The sequence below is a fragment of the Dama dama genome, chromosome 25 (assembly GCF_033118175.1).
Source record: "Dama dama isolate Ldn47 chromosome 25, ASM3311817v1, whole genome shotgun sequence".
Lineage (NCBI taxonomy): Eukaryota > Metazoa > Chordata > Mammalia > Artiodactyla > Cervidae > Dama > Dama dama.
This window is the reverse complement of record NC_083705.1, coordinates 49,123,301-49,146,723: the sequence shown is the minus strand read 5'-3', so window position 1 is coordinate 49,146,723 and position 23,423 is coordinate 49,123,301. Positions and strand designations below refer to the sequence as shown.

The window sequence follows — 23,423 nt, the reverse complement described above, 5'->3', positions numbered from 1 at the left end:
AAAGGAAAGAGCAGTAATTATGTAAAGTGCTACTTAATAGTTACTGCTCACACATAACTCCACGAAAAACCATGTGACTTACTGCTGAGAGACAGGAAGGCAAAAATAACAAGAAAATTAAAAGAGTACAGTTTTGATTTGCTAATATGACAGACAGCTTTGAAGTAGGAAATTTTTCAAATTCTATAGTGAAATTTTTTTTGTGTGTGTTCAGTTCTGTTCAGTTCAGTCGCTCAGTCCCGTCCGACTCTTTGAGACCCCATGAACCGCAGCACACCAGGCCTCCCTGTCCATCACCAACTCCCAGAGTTTACTCAAATCCATGTCCATCGGGTTGGTGATGCCATCCAACCATCTCATCCTCTGTCGTCCCTTTCTCCTCCTGCCCCCAATCCCTCCCAGCATCAGGGTCTTTTCCAATGAGTCAGCTCTTCGCATGAGGTGGCCAAAGTAGTGGAGTTTCAGCTTCAACGTCAGTCCTTCCAATGAACACCCAGGACTGATCTCCTTTAGGATGGACTGGTTGGATCTCCTTGCTGTCCAAGGGACTCTCAAGAGTCTTCTCCAACACCATAGTTCAAAAGCATCAATTTTTCAGCGCTGAGCTTTCTTCACAGTCCAACTCTCACATCCATATATGACCACTGGAAAAACCATAGTCTTGACCAGACAGACCTTTGATGACAAAGTAATGTCTCTGCTTTTTAATATGCTATCTAGGTTGGTCATAACTTTCCTTCCAAGGAGTAAGTGTCTTTTAATTTCACAGCTGCAATCACCATCTGCAGTGATTTTGGAGCCCAAAAAATTAAAGTCTGACACTGTTTCTACTGTCTCCCCATCTATTTTCCCTGAAGTAATGGGACCAGATGCCATGATCTTCGTTTTCTGAATGTTAAGCTTTAAGCCAACTTTTTCACTCTCCTCTTTCACTTTCATCAGGAGGCTTTTTTAGTTCATCTTCACTTTCTGCCATAAGGGTGGTGTCATCTGCATGTCTGAGGTTATTGATGTTTCTCCCGGCAATCTTGATTCCAGCTTGTGCTTCTTCCAGCCCAGCATTTCTCACGATGTACTCTGCATATAAGTTAAATAAGCAGGGTGACAATATACAGCCTTGACGTACTCCTTTTCCTATCGGGAACCAGTCTGTTGTTCCATGTCCAGTTCTAACTTGCTTCCTGTCCTACATAGAGGTTTCTCAAGAGGCAGGTCAGGTGGTCTGGTATTGCCGTCTCTTTCAGAATTTTCCACAGTTTATTGTGATCCACACAGCTGTGAGAGGGTAACAGGCAGGAAGGCCAGGGGTCTCCAAACTGAGGAAAGAGGCTGCAAGTGCCAGACATTTTTATCTCTCTTAAGCGGCAGGAGGAAACAAACCAGCGATATTTTTTCTTCTCTATACTAATTTAAAAGGAGGTTTCTCTTAAAATGCTGTGTTGCCATGACACCTGGTTTCACCTGAAGCTAACTATTCTCAAACCTTGAGTTAACCAACACATTTCTTTTTCTTATGGAAATGTTGTCTTAAGCTATGACTCTATCTTCAAGTTGGTTCCACCAAATGGCCCAACCTACTTACTCAGGTATTGTTCCCCTAATCTATGTAAACGAAACTATTTGTTGGTAATCTGCCCTTCTACAAGATTCAAGTCAATCGTTTTATGGCCAGGGATGAATTATCTGGTGCCATTCTAAGTTTTATGACATTCCTTTCTTTTCATTAACAGATTGTGAGTGACTATATAACAATAATGTATCCTGCCTGAGGACCACCTTTGGATTAAACCCTCTGGCTAATTCTGTTATCTTAAAACATAAATTATGGGAGTAGGTCTGGTCTTTACAAGGATGTATCCTGCCTGAGGACAATCTTTGGATTAAACCTTCTGGCCAACTCTGTTATCTTAAAACGTAAATTATGGGAGTAGGTCTGGTGAGGTCTTTACAACCTCCAGACATTTTTTGGATTCACTGGAGAGTACATAACTCCATTGCTAATACTAGCAAAGGGGGTACTCTTTTGCCCCCTTCTGATGCCTATGTCAGAAGCTTTCTCTATCTCCTTTATACTTTAATAAAACTTTATTACACAAAAGCTCTGAGCGATCCAGCCTCGTCTCTGGCCCCGGATTGAATTCATCTCCTCCGGAGGCCAAGAATCCTGCGTCTTATCGTTCAGCAGCAACCTTTCAGTCGAAGGCTTTGGTGTAGTCAATAAAGCAGAAATAGATGTTTTTCTGGAACTCTCTTGCTTTTTCAACGATCCAGCGGATGTTGGCAATTTGATCTCTGGTTCCTCTGCCTTTTCTAAAACCAGCTTGAACATCTGGAAGTTCACGGTTCACGTATTGCTGAAGCCTGGCTTGGAGAATTTTGAGCATTATTTTACTAGCGTGTGAGATGAGTGCAACTGTGCAGTAGTTTGAGCATTCTTTGGGATTGCCTTTCTTAGGGATTTGTGTGTGTGTGTGTGCATATATACACACACACACACACACACACACACACATATGTGTATATATATATATATATATATATACTCAAACCATTATGAGCAGTATCTGAAGGCAAACAGTAAGTATAAAATATTTTTAAACAATTTCAAAGTGTTATTCCAAATATTATAAAATTAAAGTTAGCTATTTCAGTCTGTTCATTGTATTTCAGTGCTAATCAGAGCTAAAAATCACAAATATTTGGGTAATACACTGCAAGCCCCATCTGAATAGCATCACATCGTTTATGGATTCTTTCTAATGAAAAATCAGAGATCATTTCAAAGGTATGTTATAATCGGAGTACACAACACAACTGCCAAAAAACAAAACACCGGGTTCTCTGGATATTAATGACAGGGTGCAGATTTCAAGTGTGGTAAAACTGATAACTTCATGGAAAAGGGAAATTAAAAGTAGCCGGCAAAGATAATGGGATGAAAACAGTAATCTTGAAAAAAAAACTACATAAAACAACCCCATCCTCTTGATAAAAAAGAACAAGCTCATTGCACGCTTTCATGGGGGGATTTATGAGAAGGGGGCAGTCATTTCCTTTGTCTGTACTCACTGGGATGAAAGTACACGGATGGCTTCTTAAAGGTGGCGCTTATTATAGTAATCATGCCTGCGCTGTGAGAAGTTTATCACCCTCATTTTATTTATTGAACTTTAATTATCACTTTGATGAGGAGATACTTTGAGCCTTTCACGTAATACAGTCTGGATGTTCATTATGCTTATTAGACACATATTAAAGTGCTATTTCTAAACATTTGGGTTTTTTTCCCAATAAATAAAGGAAACATTGTTCAATGGTGACAGCTTCTTGGGACAATTTATAGCAGCCTGCTGTGGGGTGACTCAACCTTTTCTTGGCCTCAGTTTTTCTTTTAGTGAAAAAGCCTATAACGTGTTGTGACTATTAAATAAAAACATAAAAAAGGATTTAAAATTCCCGGCTGCCACTCTGGTGTTTTCCCTTGAGTACTGTGAAGTCTGAGAAAGTCCACAGGAGGAGGTGGGGGGAGGGTGAGGGTTTTATTTCATATGAAACACACAAATGTGTATACTTGTACGCATGTGTGAACAGAGATGGGGGTAACCCAGTACTAAAGCTAGATATTTACACATTCTCAAAAACACACATCCAGACCATACCTTGGGAGGCAACCCACTTATTTTGTTAATCCCTCCCTTTTATAATTCCTCTTTGAAACCAGCTTCTGAAACCACCTTCTGAGTGTCTCAAGCTAATTGCTCAACTTCAGAGTCAAACCTCCCGTTTTCATCAAAACCGGTGTTATGTGTGTAGCGACCTGCATTTCCTTTGAATGACTTTTGGCTACTCCTCAAAGGATAAAGATGTGTCACTAAAGATATTCAAATGTACACAGCAGCTTTTGGTACACATCCTAGAAAGAAAAGTTCCAAATATTTGAATAACACAGCCGCAATGAAGAACTGCCTGGCTTCCTACAGTGACTGCCTGTCAGGCGATCAGGACAGATGCCAGCAGGGCTTCAGAAAGACAGACACCCAAGTACAGTTACAAATAAACAAGCACAGGCCACCCAGTCTAGGTGTGCAGGCAGCAGGGGTTATAAGAAATAAGAAGACAAACCTAAGAATGTATATAAAAACATTTTAACCCAAATTTCTCTCATCTTGATCTCCTCATCTTTCTCCCAGGGAGCAGTTCACCATATTTTAGAGATGGAGAAAGCACAGATAATCAGATGTGACCCACTTACTTAGAGCAAAGAGACTGAGCGGCCCAGAGAGTTTCGGTGCTGGGCCCAGTCAGAGTCAAGAAGTCTCCCCCCAGGGCTCTCATCACCACTGCCGCAAAGCAGTTAGCTCTTCCTCCTGGCACACGGAGGGTTATTCCAGGCTTCCCGCGAGCGCCTGCGGGCAGCACATACTCACTTGTACAGCGGAATGTCTGGTTCTTTTCCTTCCGTCCTCAGAGTCAGGCAGCACTGCTGAAGCTGGGACTTGGGGTCGTTCCAATCCTGATTCAAAATGAATTCCTGCAGCAAGTCCCCCAAACAGTACTTAGTAAAGGATTCTAGAATCACCAAGCATAGAGCAAACAACTAATTTAAATTTTATATGAGCTTACTTTTAATCGTGGAAAGAAACAAACATTCATGAAAGTGTGAACGTATTCCAAGTCTTTATCAATGTACAATGCTGCAATAAATGCTGAAAAAGAGAAAGGGTAACATAAGCCCGACGCACTGCCACTTACTAGAAAGAGTATGAGACCAAGCCTTTTAAGAAACATTTTAGTAAGGTTTTCAACTCCAAGGTCTCTTTATTTTTTAGCATTACCATTTCATCTTGCTTCAAACAAGAGCTACTCTTTATCACTAATATTAGAAACAGCAATAGAGATGTGTGATTAAGATGCAAAAACCACAAAGACCAAATTACGTTTGTCTGAGGGCTAGATAAACAATTAGTTAAAATGATACATAAAATGCTGCTGTATATAGCAGGGAAAGAATGACATCAGGGAATGCAACCACGTTAACATCAAATAAATCAAAATAAAACTTGAAGATCAGACACAAGGTCAGAACAAGCACATCCGAAGGCCTGCTCCTCTTAACACCAAAATCTTGAGATCACCCACTGACAGGGTCTGTGTAACATTTCATGAACAGAAACGGGACCATCTATGGATTCAATCTGCCGAAACGGAGGAAAAATAAATACTGGGCTTAATGACAATATCACCAAATTTGCATTAATAAATGGTGACCTCAAAGACAACTTCATTATAAAGGTTATCTTAACCATGTACACAAATGGTGAGTTTTTTAAAGGAGTTAAAAATAGCTTCTGTTGAGCAAAAACAAAGGCCACTGAGACTGATCACTCAACTTAATTTTTTTGTACTTTTAATGTTAAGTTACTTTTCTTTAATTGAAAAAGAGATTCTTTTAAGTTCCTTAGACTGATGTTACACTTTGTAAATCAGCTGATTTGCCTGGGAGACTTTAATATTTGTGTATAATTGCAGCTGTCAAAAATACCATAATATTAAACTTAATAAAAAGGTTCCAAGGCCCAGTGAATGGCCCACTTACTTTAAAGTAGTATCAGAAACAATAAAATTGTGCTTATAATCCTTTAATTAGCTTAACAGGATTACTTATAATGCTACTAGACCATATCAGAAACTGTAAAAGATGACAACGTTGTCCATAGAGCTTTGAGTTCATTCACAACAATAGATAATAATTCTAGTATTCAGTGAATAAATTACCTTCTTTCCTCTGTGCCCATATCTAAAGGTTGCTGGTGGCAAAAAAACAGTTATGATTCACTATTACTGGTCTTCACATTCTGCTACTGTTTCACACAAAGAGATTTGATGGCTAAGCTTTAGGATGGAGGAGGGGTGTGGGGGCGGGGGCACCAGTGAACACAGATTGAACATAAATCCATTATTCACATGTTTTAATTCCAAATTATTCTCTTTCAAACAAGCTTTGGAGAGAAGCATAAATAAAAATTAAAATAGAAAAGAGGTTTCTTTAGTCAGAATATCATAATAATGAGAAGTGGCAAACTTTAAATCTGCAGGTTAAGAGAAAAGCTTTCTCTGTAGGACTCACATTCTAAAAGGTCAGCCAAGGTCTTGGTTCTCAGGGCGACAGGTCTTTTGGTCTTGTCGTTGGTGATGGCATATTCCTGCATGCCCAGTTCCTCCGCCACCTTGGCCTGAGTTCTGTTATTCACCAAAGAGCTTCGCAACAGCTGGCCGAACAGAATTGAGATACATTTAGAAACCATTTCACTTCTGGTCTCTCTCTTGGTTCCTATGTGGGTCCAATCAGCCTAGACCATCTCACTGACAGGGACATCCAGGCAAGCAACGGCTTATGTTCTCAACCGCCCCCCTCAGGCGGCAGTGACAAACTCGACATGCTTCCAGCTTCTTAATAACTTCCTCTGCTCCTGAATTTTACCTAACTGACCTTTAAATAGTTCATTTAGTTGTTTAGTAGCAGTGAGCAGTCTTGAGGGAGAGGCTGTACTATACAGTAAAGGTCAAAGATTCCATTAAGTTAAATGTTACTAAACGAAGGAACATTAAAACTAGTAAAAATCAACTTATTGAAGTATAATTTACATCCAACAAAATGCACCCATTTTAAGTAAAATTAAATGAGTTCTGACAAGCTTCTACTTTTCCATCACCCAAACAAGGGCCCTGGCCCCTTGGTGATCAATCAATTCAATCCATCTACCACCAGGCAAACTTGACCTGTTTTCTGTCACTGCACACTAGTTTTAAAGGAGCACGCTTTAAAAATAAAAAATAAACTTCATGTCATACGGCACTGATGCTAATTTTGATAATACAGGATTTGTGGAAGTGATGCTTTGGTATTAATTTAAAAAATTTAAATTATTAGTTTACATTGTTACTTTTGTTCTTTTAAAGATTTATACTATATATCCTGACTCACAGTTTTTCAAGCTGAGATCCTTTAATCAAATTAGTATATAATTTTCATATTTCAACTTCAGGAATGCCAAACAAAAATTTCTACTAGGAATTTCTGTCAGCTAGGAATTCTCTGTGGACTATCTAAGCAGTAGCATTAAACAGTGCGTGAAAACTGTACAACCAGTCCATAGTAGAGGTGCCCATAAAACAAGCATGCAGTAGGAATTTAACAGTCACTGATCACTCACTAGGGGAAGGTGGGGAGGGAGGCCGGGGAAAGTGGATAGACACAGAGATGAGAATTCATCAAACAAAGGCTGAAAGTTATCATCCCCGATCTGTAAGATCTGGGGAAATAATGGACCTAAAACTTGAAGTTTTTCCTTAGAAAGATAAAACAAACCCTTGGTCTAGTATAATTCCTGCTAAGGAATCCCTGATGCCAGGGCCAAGGTGCAGGAACCAGCTGCAAGTGATGCTGGTATTATACCCCCTGCCGTTCCACATGGCACTTTGCTTATTAGATGCAAGTTTTATGCTCTGTGGCTCCACAGTGTCAACTGAGCTTATGAAAATCAAGATTTATTCTCAATGCCTGAGATTGCATCCTTGACAACAGATAAATAAGAAACAATATGTTCTTAATTTGTCTGACAATGATTCATGAAGCAGAAACACAACTTGATCTTCATAAGCCATGCTTGCTGTTGAGTTACAGACTATTATTATTCTTTGCCTGTCTCTACTCCTTTCCTCCGATCTCCCCCTAACTCTACCTTTTCTTCAATGCAGTGTTTCATTAAAATTAATATCCACAGTGAAGTTCAAAATTAAAAAGGCCGAGCAATATAACATTCAAAGAAGACAGGATCAGGGAATTCCCTGGTGGTCAGTAGTTAAGACTTGGCACGTTCACTGTGGTGGCCCTGAGTTCGATCCCTGGTCAGGGAACGAAGAAACCACAAGTTGCATGGCGCAGCCTAAAACAAAACACAACCAATAGGGTTGTGTGCCCACTAGTCTAAAACCTGAGCTGGAAAGGAGACATCTTTTTTAGTTTGGATTTATAGTGGGGGAGGTTCATACAATAGAGGCTGTTGGAGAACAGGAGGGTTATTTTGAGAATATAGCTATGCTCAGCAAGCTGGATTCTCAGTATATGCTTTTGGTGAGAGGAGAAAACTCTAATATGGGCTGTGTGTATGCAGATTTCATGCCTTAGAATCAACAAGCCTGATGTACACACATATGAGCAAACCATAACACGTCACTGGTTACTGGGCCCCAGGGGCTGCCTTCCAGCGTCAGGGGTCCTCATTCAGTGCTACGCAGTGATGCTGTCCGATGGGGGAGGAGGACAGCAATGAGGATGGAAACAGAAGTGCTACCAGTTAGAAACACTACCAGTTTTATTTAAGATATGCCCTGATGGGTCTTAAAGCACCAACCGGTGGCCAGCAGAAAGTGAGATCTTTCAGTTCTTGCCAAAACGTAAAGCCGGAACCAAAAGTCAGGGGTAGGGAGAAGGAAGATATAAATCATCCACACTTTTAGAGTCAGTTTATATTTAGAAGAAGAGATGAAAAAAGGTAAGGTCTTGCTCTTTACTCAAACACGAAAGTATGAAGAAAGGCAGTTCTTTAAATGACAACCTCCATCCCTGGCCTTTGCTGAACTGTACTTCAGAATAAATCACGCTGTTTGCCAATGAGTGAGATCAGGAGGGGCTCGCAAGGCAAAAGGCTACCGAAATATGGTTGTTCAGAGCAACAGTTGTAGAGGCTGATGCTAGGCTAGGCCCCGCACTGCCAGCTGAAGATCCTGAGATGACCAGCATCCCGTGGCTGCCCTCCGAGAGCTGCTCATTTCCAAGGGAAGCTGCACGCAAGGTGGCCAGGGCAACAGCACAGGCCACAGCGTGCACACGCACTCCTCGCCAACCAGGTCCTCCAAAGGAGGGGACCCGACCCCAGAGCAACAACATTTCAGAGGCTTGTTGATCTGGCTGTTTTATCAGAATCATTAGGTAGTTCTGACATACTGGTACTCAGGCCTCTTTGCAAGAACCAAGGAATTAGAATTTCAGGACATGTACATTTTAAAAAATTTCAAGTAGGTGGACTCTGATGAATATTATAGTCAGAACTGAAAAGAATGAATCTGCCAGTGGCAGAAGAATGGGTGCTATGGCCTGAATGTTTGAGTTGCCCCAAAACTCAAATGCTGAAATCCTAAAGATGATGGTATCAGGAGGTGATTAAGTCATGAGGGTGGACCCCTCATGAATGGGATCTGTGCCCTTATAAAAGAAGCCCCATACTGATCTCTAGCCCCTTCCACCCTGTGAGGAGGGTACAGTGAGGAGTCTGTGAGCCAGAAGAGAGCCCTCACCTGACCATGCTGGCACTCTGACCTCAGACTCTAGATCTCCAGAACTGTGAGCGATAAATTTCCACTGTTCATAAGCCATCCTGTCTGTGGTACTTTGCTATAGCAGTCGGAACAGATTAAGACAGTATGAAAGGGTTTTCCAGGAAGAGGAAACAGCTCTGTCAAGAGCAAGGAGCCATGGCATAGAAAGATGATTACTGGGTGGAACTGGAGGAGAAATCTCAGCCTGGAGGGGAGGAGCTGATGAAGGTTAGTAAGGCTGGCTAGCCTCTGGGCAGAGAGAGCTGGCTGACCTCTGGGCAGAGAGTCTTGGAGGTGATGTAAAGAAGTCTGTCTTTCCTGTAAGGGAAGAGGAATCCCAAAAGGTGTCAAATGGGAGCAGTGGCAAGGTAGTCTTCTGATTTTAGAAAGACTATTTTGGTATATGGGTTTGGATGGGGTAAGACACTAGGTTTGCAGATGCTGATGCTATAAACTACTATTTTACAAAGAAGAAAAATTTTTAGTAGGTATCTAGAAAACAAACATTAAGCACCCAAGTAAGCATGAGATACTTATTAGAATGTTTTGCAAAAAGTGCCTTGAGTTAGACGGATTGAGTTGGCCAAAAAACTTGTTTCTGTAACATCTTACAGAAAAACACAAACAAACTTTTTGGCCAATCCAATACTTGTAAAAAAAGCAAATGATTTAGCGCCAAGCTGCCTAGGTACAAACTATGGCTCTACCACTTCCTGGCTAAGTGATCCTGTATAAGTTACTAAATCTCTCTGAGGCTCGGTTTCCACATCCATTAAATGGAGAAAACAGTACTTAGCTCACAGGGATGTAGGAGAATTAAAGTCAATGTGTATACAGTCTAAGTACAATGACTGATACATAACAAACACACTGAAACATTAGCTGCTGTTGTTTGGCATCACCGTTATCAGCCAAGACATGCCCGACTCTGGTTATGGGGAAAAGGTTATAGACAGTTCCAGGAACTCCTTTGGATTTGTTTTCAACGCAAATATTCTCCTGTTCACTGTCTTCAAAGCTCTCCATTTTACTAAGTCTAACCTGTCCATAACAACTTTTTTTTTTTAAAATACCGCCTTACTCCCACTCACCAAAAAAAAAAAACAAACAAAAAAAAAACAGATAAAATCTAATTTTCAATCACTGGAAAAAGCAAGGAAAGCTGTAATAAGGGCTCACTATAAAGCTGAGAGGAAGACTGCTGAGTTCCTGAAGCAATGGCAAGGATTGACAAATTGCAAATTGTGATTTTGAGGATCCAGGATGTTTCCTATTATCTCAATACAGCAGTCTTTCCAAATTTAAATTTTACCAAGAAAAAGGTTTACTGGTTTAAAATAAGCAAAGACACATTCTGGCACTCTTCCTTCAAACTTCTACTCACTCTTGATTCTAAAGAGAAAAACCACAGCTGTGGGACATGAGCTACCGAAGAGGGCCCCCTAGTGTAAACAGGAGAGTCTGACTAATTATCCTGAGGACTTTAATGTAAGAGCATGGGGTGAGAGACAAATGTATCACTAAAAACGACAGTGACGTGCCTCACGGGTCTCTCATACCAAGAGTGGTGGCCACATGGCCTCCATTTCCCGTGAGAACTGAAGAACAGGTAGGCCAACGCTAGCAGCCAGGGTGCGGGTGAGCGCCACACAGCCAGTTTACGACAGTGATGGAGAAGTTCTCAAATGGGAGCTGTGGAATCTGCCCTCAGAGATGTGTCAGCTCTGACACCTGTTCATCTGATTCACGCCTTGTGCTGTCTGAAGGCAGCAGGGAAGCATCAGATCAAGGCTTCCCAAAGTTCATCTATAACCCTCGCTTCCTCATTGTCCCAATCATTCCTCTGGGTTTTTTTTCTTCTTCTTTTTCTTTCTTTAATCTTTTGGCCACACCACAAGGCACGGGGGAGAATCTTAGTTCCCCGACCAGGGATCGAACCTGTGCTGCCCTGCACTGGAAGCACGGAGTCCTAACCACTGGACCACCAGGGAGGTCCCCTCCAAATCATTCCTCTAAAAACAAATTTCAAGATACAAATGAACTTAAATCTGCAAAGCAGAAAATGACTCACAGACTTCAGAGAATGAACTTATGAGTGCTGGGGAGCAGGATGGGAGAAGGAATAGTTAGGGAGTCTGGGATGGACATGTACACACTGCTGTATTTAAAACGGGGAACCGATGGACCTACTGTAAAGCAGAGGGAACTCGGCTCAATGTTACGTGGCAGGCTGGATGGGAGGAGAGTTTGGGGGGAGGATGGATACATGTGTATGTATGCCTGCGTCCCCTCAGTGTTCACCTGAAATTATCACAACATTGTTAATTGGCTATACCTCAATACAAAGTAAAGAGTTAAAAAAAACCTAAAAATAAATACATAAAAACAAAAATTTCTGCAAGTTCACCTTGCCTGTGGACACCAGTACTGGGCACAGTGCACGCTACAGGCGTGAGACTGACAAGCATCTTCCGCTCTGCAGTTTGCGGTAAAGGCTAAGACAGAAGAGTGAAATAGACACAGAAACTCACATGCAAATGTTAAAAAGTTGAAAGCGTGACAGGACAGGCATTCTTGTCCGAGTAAGTGCTCTTTGAGACCTCCTCACTATTTACCCCCTCACTATTTACCCTGACTCTACTGAGTAGCTTCTACCCTCAAAAGCCAAAAGTTCGATGAAATAGAACCTCAGTCTATGAAACAGAACCTCCTTCCTCTACGTCCCTATTTGAACTCCGTCATCCCCAGACAACTGCGTAAGCCTGATGTTCCTTCCCAAACAGGCCCACTTGAATACCTAACTTACAGAACACTCTGTTTTCCCCCATCAGCATTCAAAACTTGAAAACTGCAATTTCATTTGCTCAACTGTCTTTAGTCTCTATGAAACAAGTGTGCAAGGGAATAGCTCCGGGCTAACTAACGCCTCCCTGCAGTTGTGTGCTCTTTAATCACAATAATGATTTTTAGCCATCCTTTCCCTGCCTCCCACCCAGCCAAATGCAACTGCAATAAGCAATCCTTCACAAATTTTAAATTACTTTTAACCCTTAGACATTCATAAATTAAGTGTTCGGCTTCTTTCCTTACACATAAAACATGCCATTTCTCTCCAATGCCACTTCCACTTCCCTCTCTATATGAGTTATCCATCCACAAAACTCTCATTCTTCTACTTATCAAATATGTATTGAGAGCTCACATATGCCAGACACTGCCAGGCATACAGTGATAAATAAAAACATGCTCTCACATAACTTTCGGGCTTGTGGGACAAGTAAACTCAAAAAATAAGTGTCAAGAAGGAGAAGAACATGGAGATTTGACTAGAGGGTTCCCCTTGCACGCAGCAGTCATGCCAGAACTGACATCTCATGCAGAGGAGGAGCTAACAGGCAGCTGAGAGGAAGGGCTCAAAGTAGAATGGTCTCCAGGTAGAACAAACCCCATGGCAAGAGGGAGCCTAGAGGAACACGAAGCAGGCCAGGTGAAAAGGTGCAGAGAAGACAAAAATGTAACATGGGGTCAGGCAGGTGGACAGGCTTGTTCTTTAGTCACTCTCCAAAGAGCAAACGAAGAGTTAGAGTGGACTATAGTGATCATTCACTCAGCCTATTTGCTGAGCACAGACATGCCAGGACTGTTCAAACACCCAGGGAATCAGGGATGAAGAGAGACAAAATACCTACGCTCACGAGAGAGCACAGATGGTAAACAAGTAATATACATAGTCTGTACTAAGGAGGAGAAGGAAGGAGAAAATGGGAGGTGAGACTCTAGACAGGAGGAGAGGAGATAGGGATGAGGAAAAGAGTTCACTATTCAAGCAGAGTGAGTGAAAAAAGGCCTCACCGGTGATGACATGTGAACAGAGGGGAGGGATCTGGCCATAGCATGTGCAAAGGCCCCGAGGCAAAGGCCAGCTTAGTGTCCTGCACGAATCTCACAGAGGCTAAAGTGAAGTGTCTAGGAGAAAAAGTTAGAGATGGTAGCAGGAAGGCTGGTCATACAGAGTCTGGTAGGTAACACTATCTTTTACCCTTGAGATGAGGTATCTTCAAAAAGATTTGCACAGAGGAGATTGTAATCTGACGTCTCTTTAAAAACAACCCCTCGAGATGATGTGCTGAACACAGTCAGAGGGGTGGGAAAGATGGACCAGTTGGGAGGCTATGGTTGTAATTTAAGGTAAAGATAAGTGCTCGCTTCGGCAGCACATATACTAAGGTAAAGATAATCATGGTCCAGACCAAGGTGGTTTAACAGTGAAGCTGGTGAAAAGTAGTCATGTTTGAGACAAACTTTTAAGGTAAAATCAACAGGCTATGCTAAGGGGTGAGAGGTGTTAGCATGAGACAGAGAAGAGTTAAGGCCAGCTCCAAGGTTTCTGACCTGAACAACTAGAACAGAATGGTCCTTACTGATATGGAAAACACCAAGGTTTGGGAGTAAAAATCAATTTTGTTTTGGCCATGATAGGTTTGAGCTGCCTGATAGAAAACAACCTAGAGATCACTGTGGATCTATCTATATAACCAAGTACATCTACAGATATGCAGACATATGAGTCTGGAGTTAGGGGGACAAGTAAGGGCTAAAGACATGAAACAGCAAGTAATGTACAGATACACTTAGACTCACGGAGAGGAAGTCAACAGAAAAGAGATGAGGCCTGAGAACGGGGGCGCTCCAATACTGAGAGGTTGGGGTAGTGAAGAGGAACAATCAAAATGGACTAAAGATGAATGGCCACTGTGATCACAACAGATGTATTGTGAAGATGCCACAGGCCGCAGCAGGTAACCTGGCCTGTGTGGAGAAAGAGTCACTTCAGCAAAGTCAGTGTAGGAAGTGTTAACCCGTAATGCAGTCCAACAGGCTTGAAACCTGAAACAACGTCCCCCATGGGAGAGTACAAAAATGCCCACAGGAATGGCAAGGCCAGCTTTTCCAATAGTAACACACATCTCACGGAGAAATCTGAACCGGCTGCCTTGCCTACTACTTTGGATACACGCAACCCTAAGATTCCTATCCTTTGCAATGTGCAGTAAATGCCACCCCCTCTAACTGGATCTCTTTGTCAGTCGTATTCCTATAACACTGTGACAGCTCTGCAGAAACTACTGCCATGGTCCAGGTGATGGAAGAAGATCTGGGTGATGAAGATGAGGTGGCTACTCCAGCAGTAACGTGGTCAAAACTTGTGAATGGTCTAGGCTGGAGGGAAGTGAATAAGCAAAGATGACTCCTAGGCTTCTGATTTGCCACACTGGATGGGTGGGTGCCCTTCAATTATTCAGATACTGGAAGAGAATCCAAATTTCAAGTTCAGCCTTGGATACATGGAGATGATGAACAGGCAGCTGGCACTGAAGCTTAGAAACGAGATGGGATTGAAGAAATCCACTCAGAAGTCTGCCTATGGCGTGAAACTAATGTTATATTTACAAAGAATGCCTACAAAAAACTCGAGTAAGAAGAGGAAATGCCTAGGAGCGAGCTTCGTGCATCCTGGAATATTCACCAGCTCTACAGAATAGAATGAGCCTGCAAAGGAGGCTGAGAAAGAGTAACTCAAGAGCCAAGAGGAAAACCAGGAATGTGAAGCATCACAGAAGCCCATGGGAGACAGTGGTTCAAGGAGGGAGGGAGCACCTACGTCAGTGAGACATTAATGAGATGCAGTATCTTTTAAAATCTGTATTTCACTGATTTTAGATCATCTTTATTTTGCCAGCAGATCTGTTGGTCCTGCTGATTTCTACCAAAGCCTTCTGTGAATACAGCTCAAAAACCCCTCCATATCAGAATTTTGTCATTTGTTAACATCTTTCCAATAAGTTATCAAAAAATTCTCTAATTTCAAGAGAGCAAGGCCGATGATAAACATATTTCGGATCACATTAGTTACGGCACTGAAGTCACTTTGGAAAGAACACAGAACTGGAGTCTCCAGCATAGTCATGCTTTTGCCCTTATCCAAACTGGGGCAGGGCTCATGCCTTTCTGAGTCCTGGTTTCATTATCTGTTCAATGTTGGGGGAGGGGTTGGGACACGTGTGTGGTGCCAAGAAGGGAAGCAGTACATCTGTCGATCCATACTTTCCACCTCCACAAAATTCTGGAGTTCACAGTTAATCTGTGGGAATACAGGGGTAAATGTGTATATCTAAGTCACATATTTTCAGCAGTGGCCGCTATATGGCCATAAAATTAATGACTGCTTCAAGCCATTTGCTTTAGTCTGGCCATTTCTCAGACCAACCAGATACTCTGACAGCTATGAAGTCTATTCCCTAATGGCAGATACAGAACCGAGCATTTATTGATTCCTGGATGCAGAGAAAGACACTAGATACTAGTTTATTTCTGGTAAATGCTCATATGCTCTTAAGAATTTAATATTAATTCAAAAGGAATTTCTTGTCAATCCAAAAGCAGTTAATTGCAAATGGTCATCAAACTGCTAATTTTAAACTAAATTTAAAAATAAGAGTACTCCTGATTTCTCACAAAATGATACATGGGGCTTAGTAGAAACACAATAAATATTCATTCTATGAATGAATGAAAGGACTGTATTTTGTTAAGTTTAGAAATTCTGCTGAAAAATTACATCTAAACATAGTCAAATAATCTTATTCTCCCTAAATTCAATACCTATGTCTCTCACATAAACTATTTCCAGGGTTCAGAGTTGCAAAGATAAGATCAAGTTGTATTCAAAGCAAAACATGCACAGAACTTTTAGAGATGCAAAGTATGAAAGACTTATTATTTACCTCAAGCACAATGAAGAATGTCTGTACTCACAAGATGTCTTATGGTGTCTATTATTTTCTTTGCCCAATAAAGTATTTGCTTTCTCAATGCCTAGTCCTAAAGGGACTTCTCAAAGGTTATTCCTTGTGCTGGGAGATCATCATCACTGACTTCCAGATAGGTTTTGTTCTCCATTCCAGTTTTATTATTGATTGGTTTCACAGAGTAAAAACCGTACGCAGCAAATAAAAAAACTCGATAAAGTTTTATAAAATGAAACAAAAGTGAGAGGAATGGGAACCATTTCACTTTGTTCATAAATCAAACCTTTTCTCTCTATGTCCCTTTCAACTCCACACGGTCCAGCCAAACTAGGCTTCTGATCTTTCATGCTGTGCCCTTGTTTCAGCAGTCCAGATGCGTGTAATATCTTTGCATAGAAATTTCTTCCCATTAATTCCCAATGGCCAAATCCTACTCATCCTTAAAGGCTCAAACATCATAATAACCATGAAGCCTTCTAGAAACTCCACAGCTAAAAGAAATCTTACTTTTCCTAAACAGCACACTTTCCCTGTATAATATTTAACATAGTTCTCCCTTATATTTATAGCTACTTATTTATACTTTTTATAATGTACATATATGTGTATACACACACACCTTAAACTATATATACAGATATATATATACACACACACATATACATATATGTGTATATACAGAAAGAGCATTTGTAATTGTTAACTTGCATTTTTAATTTCTTCTAGTAGTTTTTAAACTTCTTATGGACAGACTAGGCATCAAGTAATATTTGCTCCCCCCATGAAGCCTAACTCAGTGTCTTGCACTGAGTAGACAATCACTAAATAAAGGAGTATAAAATTAGCTCTCATTATATAGTTTTTGCATACAATTTACATAATGAAACAAAACCATATGATATGCTAAAGTCACCAAGAACTAAGTCACCAATTACATAAGTATATATCTGGTTCTTCGAATCTTCACTTTCTATTACACAGTAAACTTGTTGGAGGAAATGGTTTTACACAAACTCACAGTTAAGTGTCCTTCATGATGATCTGGAAAATGAATGAATAAGTACTCTGTGGCTACCAGCTGCATTATGGAGTCACCAAGGAATTCCATCCTCTGATTGTGGCCTCTGGAGGAAAAGAAAATATCAACGTAAAGAGATCAATATGCATTTGTAGATTCAAAAAAGTAAAAAATAAAATTTTAAGGTATGACTTTAAAAAGCAATGTGTTCATCTTGCTTAAAGAACAAAACCAAATACAACTCCCCAAAGCCCCTCAACTGAGAAGAGATCTGAGTCAATATAGGTTCAGTTTCAAAGGAGAGTAAAGTGAGTACTATCTAAGGATTAAACAACTGCTGAAAGAAAGACTGGTAAATAGTACTTGGGCAGAAGCTGGGGAGAATCAATAGAAAAATAAAATACAGTTGAATCCTTGAACAACCTGGGGGTTAGAGGCAGCGACTCCCCAGGCAGTCAAAAATCCAGTTTAACTTTACAGTCAGCCCTCTGTACCATGGTCTGCCCCTGCAGATTCAACCAAATGACATCATGCAGCACTGCAGCACGTACTTACTGAAAAAGATCCACGTATAGGTGGACCCAGGTGGTTCAAACCTACATGACTTAAGGGCCAACTGTATAGTACAGACAACAACGTTGCACAGTCTTTACACAGACAAAATACAGCAAAAAGATCCAAGAATTTTCTATGCTAAATCTTTACCTTTTCATTGAAAAATATACTCCAGTTTTCCAATCTGAATTCAAGATGAGGACTAAAAAAATCTATGACAAGAGTCTTTGGCTTTTACAGTGTAAAGACAACTGTGAATATCTAATTTGGGGGAAGAAAACCTGAGGAGTGTGTGTTAGTTGCTCAATCATGTCCTACTCTTTGTGACCCTATGGACTGTAGCCCTCCAGGTTCCTCTGTCTTACAGGATTCTCTAGGCAAGAATACTGGAGTGGACTGTAGGGGGAAGAAACCCAAAAACTGAATTAAAAAAACATGTAAAAAAAAAAACACAAAAAACAGCTTTGGTTATTTTATCATTATTTCATTAGGTCATGTTCAAATCACTCACAGCAAGGACTGGAGGGCCAAGTCACCCTATGGCCTGTTTCAATAAATCAGGTTTAATTGGGACACAGCATGTTCATTCATTTATACTTTTCCTGTGGCTGCTTTTATGTTACTTTTGTGTTACTGATGTTATTTATGTTGCTTTTATGACAGAGTTGAATCATCATGACTATGGCCTGTCTCTTCATAGGAAAAATTTTTACTTCCTTCATACTTATAATTCATAAAGAAATAAGATTCATGACAATGAGCAAAAATACTGGATTAGAGTATATGCCCTGGTCTACACCAGTGTAGGGCTGCTCATCCATCTGACGATGTGACTTCCCTGAAAATATGTTTGAAACCCCAATTACTTGAAAGGGCACACAGCAAAGGTTTGGGACTGTGTGTCCAAATGGTCATGTTAGAACTACAAGAGTATTTCTAACTCACAGGGTCAGATGGTTAAATCCCACAGTTCTCAATGTGAATGCTCTTGCCAAAAGTCGAACATGCGTAAAAATTACTCCAATTGCGTCTTCAAATTCAGTAAGTTTCTGTAGAACTGGAGAAGTCTCAATAAGTTGTCGATCAGTATTTGGTTCTTGAAGCTACAAGAAGGAATAAATAAATATCACAGGCAGTTTTTGGTTACAAATGTAATTATCAATTCTAAGTGTTTTGTAAACTTCTTGTTCCCACAGGTAGAAATTTCTGAAATGCCAATAAAACATGAAAGCTTCTTTCTCATCCCTTAGAATGGCAAACAAACCTAATATTTAAAGAAGGCTCAAATAATATTTTCCAACCTTCTATCAGATTTCAAGGCCAAATACTATACACAGATAGTTCAAAATCCTAAGTATTATACTAGCTCTCCAAGGAAGAGGCAAGCTGAAGAACCCCTCCTAGGGAATATATCTATCTATCTATCCATCCGGTACCTCAGCAGTTCATCAAACTCTTGCAGTACTTGTTAAAAGCAGATGGCAAGGTCCTGCACCCAGAGTTTCTCACTCAGTATGACTGGAATAAGGATCAGGACCTGCCTTTCTGGTAAGTTCCCAGGTAACACAGATGCTGCAGGTATGGGGATCAGCTTTTGAGAATCACTGCGTTGAATAACTTGACCGCTGTGTATCTTCAAGGGGCTAACCTATTTTGGCAAATGATCATCATTAAACTGGATTCAGCTTACACTGGAGATTATTATAATATTAATACCACTAGGCAGGAGCTCCACGTAACAATGAGCCTCTAACCACTAGCAGAGAGCAAGTACAAAACATTTGAAATGAATATTTTTAGGAACTTTGGGCTAGTTCACATTCATAAAATACTTCTAAAATACACTGTGAAGCCTCTCATAAGAGAGTTCAGCCACTAGTGATGATTATTATATATATGTAATATATATATACAAAAATGTATCTGTATGAGTATATATTTACATGTATATATTTATATATGTCTCCAAGGTAAAATGGTAATAAAAGCAAAGAATAGTGAGAATTTTTAAAACAACTGGGGGAAAGAGTGTTACCATATATAGGTCTTTTAAATTCAAAAATCTTGAATAAAGTCATTATATGCTACTAAAATTTTAATTTACAATGTTTCATGCAATTGAAGTCAAATCTCTGAATTTCTAAGATACAAATTAGGTTACAATTTAGCAATGTTAATTTAGTATTTGTTCTACTTTGTAATAAGCCCAGACCTGCTTCCATATTATTTTCCCTATAATAGCAGGCCATGTAGACAAACTGGAGACAACACACTATGTCTTGAGTATCACTATTCTGGGGAAGACAGGGGACCAAACCACAGCCACACAAGTAGCTCTTCCTGTCTTTCGAGCGATGGCAACTCCCAGTGCTTCGCCCACCTCACCCCAGACCACAAAAACACAATGCATGGCCTCGTTTTAGTATTTGTTCCAAAGTTCTCCAGTCTGATACCCTAGCTTAAAGTCATAATGCCACTGAAGGGAATCAAAGGATAAAAGCAGAAGGGGACAAAAGGCAAAGTGAAGCATCGTGAGTACCTGGAGTTACAAAGCTCACTGCAGACAGGAAGGTCACACTTACCTGGAGTGGGTGGAGAGGATAATTGAGCCAGACTTCGCGCAGGTCCTGGAAAATGGAGTGATGCCTTTAATGCTCGAGGGAGTCATTTAACACACTCTAGAGTACTAAATAAAATGCCATTATGTGAAATACTGAACTATTTCAGATGCTGACTCCATTTATTGCAAATTCGATAGTGCTGGCAAACGAATTTTTTAAAAGTGTTTTCACCACTCCAACTGCCTGTAGTGACTCTAATTAGCCTATTAAGCTGGGGAGGAAAAGAGCCACCCCCGCCCCCAGGAGTCGACGACACCTTTTAAAACTAAGTTACACATTCGCTTAACCTAATACAGTGGATTAAGCTGCTGTTTTAATTATATTTTTTAGTATACCATTCTCCAGAAATGTTCATTGGCTGTGCCTTTTGGAATTAAAACTCATCTCAAATGGTCCTTTACTTGGGCACTAATTTATTATCATTGGGTAACTTTAATATGGGAGTGGAAAACACCCCATATCTAGTTCCTTAGATTTGTGAGACCACACTTTTACTGCAGGTCACTACAAATGTATACTTGAAATAAGAGAATAAATAAAAGGATTAATTTTGTAGAAAATCCTAATATGCTATTTTATCCACTGAGTTAAATCCAGAGGCATTTATAATAGACCTTTCTCAGGATTACAGTGTTTTTCCTTCCGTTTTAGACTCTAGGGAGCCTCTGACTGAATCTCCTTTCGGGCCTTCATGACTGGTTTTTGAGATAAATGACAAAATTTTTAGAAGGAAAAAAATTTTTTTTTTAATTTTTGGAGAGGAAAAGTATAGTAAAATGTTTTATGATGTGATACAGATGATGACAAAGGGAAATAAAAATACCTGATAATTTTGTACATCTTGCATATTAAAATACATCTAGGTTTTGTTTTTGGTATTTTATTTTTGCCAATTTTTTTTTAAGTTTAAATATCACACTGTTCTTTTAAAGCTTTTTAAAGAACGTCTCTTAACCAATTCAATAACCTTTCCCTGGAATTCTCTGTAGCATAAATTGCACTGAATGTCACTCCCTTCCTGCGACTTTCTCAAATTCTCTCACTTTTTCTCCCCCTGCTATACCTGAAACCGACATGCACTCAACTTCCACCAAGAGCCTGACCTACCCACTACCTGTTCCTCTGGAGTGCCCACTGCCCCCACTGCTTTAGCTGCTGCCTGTTCAAATCATTTGCTCACCTCTGCTGCAGTTCTGACCTCTCATCCAAGCTACACATCCATAACTCTAAGAGCCTTAACTGGCGTCTTTTACCTCATATCCAAATGACCAAATCATCACTTTTTACCGTCAACTAGGGATGACGGTCGGAGAAGGCAATGGCAACCCACTTCAGTACTCTTGCCTGGAAAATCCCATGGACGGAGGAGCCTGGTAGGCTGCAGTCCTTGGGGTCGTGAAGAGTCGGACACAACTGAGCGACTTCACTTTCACTTTTCACTTTCATGCATTGGAGAAGGAAATGGCAACCCACTCTAGTGTTGGCCTGGAGAATCCCAGGGACATCAGAGCCTGGTGGGCTGCCGTCTATGGGGTCGCACAGAGTCGGACAGGACTGAAGTGACTTAGCAGGGATGTTGGTGTTAGGAAAAGCTGTAGGCTGAGGAGACAGGCTGCCTGATTCAACCCTGATTCCCTGTTGGTCAGTTTCCTCACCTCACTTAAGCCAATCTTTCCTCAAGCATTCGACAAAGATAATCACAGTACCTACTTCAGAGTGTTCTCTGATGCCTCGATGAGCAATGGACTCAAAGCACTGAACCCAGTGCGGCACACAGGAAATGCCAATATTAACAACAAGGACATCAATAATGATGATAAACAAGTATCTCTTCAGACCAGTTTCAATCTCCAAAGCACAAGATTCTCAAGGACTTCGAGATTCATCTTTCTCCTTTCTCCTACGTCTTTTTCACTCAGAAACACCGATTCCTCCTTTGATGTCTGCTGCCACCCATCTTGGTGTAACAGCTTTAAAACCTCACAACCAGCCGGTTTTAATGGCATCCATTTCCCTGATTGCACCCTGCACTGAGATACAGCTCTGCTGCACGCTGGTGTCAGAGAAATGGAACAGACCTTGCTAGGTTCCCAGCTCTGCTTTCTGTTAGCCCAGGGACCTCGGAGAAAGCCTCTACCTTCATGCTCTTCTGGAAAATGTTCATCGACTGTTGGGACATTAGTTCATGCAGCATATTTTTATGGAACATCTGTTAGGTATCAGCTAAGTAAGACATTGAATAAGACACTAGCTCTGTCCTCAGAGGAGCCTATTGGGGAAGAATAAGGGTAAATGAGTACAATTTAATAAACTATGACAAGTTCTATAATGGTGATGTATATGGTCCAAGTGATGAGAAGACTCTGTCTGGGTTGTCAGATTAAGTTTCCAAGAGGAGGGGACTCGTCAGCTAAATTCTGAAGAACATGAGGAATTCCATACAGCAGAGGGAAATGATCAAAAGCAGGACATGGTACATACTCAAATAAAAGGTCTCAAAGTGCACACACACAAAAGCGTAGTTCTTAATAAGCAGAACACCGAGAATTTTAAGGCAGCAAAAAACATGACACTGTAATGATGGCTACCTGTCATTTTATATATATATATGTCTGAATCCACAGCATGTACAAAATCAAGAGTAAACTCGTGTAAACTATGGACTTGGGGTGATTATGATGTGTCAATGTAGATTCATCTATTGTACCAAATGTATCATTCTGGTTGGGTCTATTGATAGTGGAGGAGGCTGGGCATGTGTGGGGGCAGGGAATATATGGGAAATTTCAGGACTTTCCTCTCAAATTTTTCCATAAATCTAAAAAAAACTTTTTTTTAAAGTGATTTCTAGAATGGCACAAAGAGGGAGTGGAAAGAAAGGAGACTAAAAAAGTAGGTGAGAGTCAGATTATGGGAACTATGAAACGGTCTGTTGTGTAATACAGGCTTTGGCAGGCAATAAAGAAACCAAAGATTTTAAGCCACAAAGACCATAATCGAATCTGTGCATAAAAAAGAAGACAACACTGCATGAATGATGGA

At 40.6% G+C, this 23,423-nt stretch overlaps 1 protein-coding gene across 6 annotated transcripts in view; it reads right to left on the bottom strand.

The window, feature by feature from the left end:
• DROSHA (drosha ribonuclease III) overlaps positions 1 to 23,423 on the bottom strand; it is a 122,027-nt gene that overhangs the window by 4,840 nt on the left and 93,764 nt on the right. For all 6 annotated transcript variants that reach the window (XM_061129289.1, XM_061129286.1, XM_061129290.1 and 3 more), the window contains 6 exons: positions 20,343 to 20,387; positions 18,706 to 18,863; positions 17,206 to 17,311; positions 6,128 to 6,269; positions 4,624 to 4,706; positions 4,428 to 4,531 (listed from right to left, as the gene is read on the bottom strand). In XM_061129289.1, the coding sequence (XP_060985272.1) occupies positions 4,428 to 4,531; positions 4,624 to 4,706; positions 6,128 to 6,269; positions 17,206 to 17,311; positions 18,706 to 18,863; positions 20,343 to 20,387 (638 nt within the window). The remainder of the gene's footprint in view (positions 1 to 4,427; positions 4,532 to 4,623; positions 4,707 to 6,127; positions 6,270 to 17,205; positions 17,312 to 18,705; positions 18,864 to 20,342; positions 20,388 to 23,423) is intronic.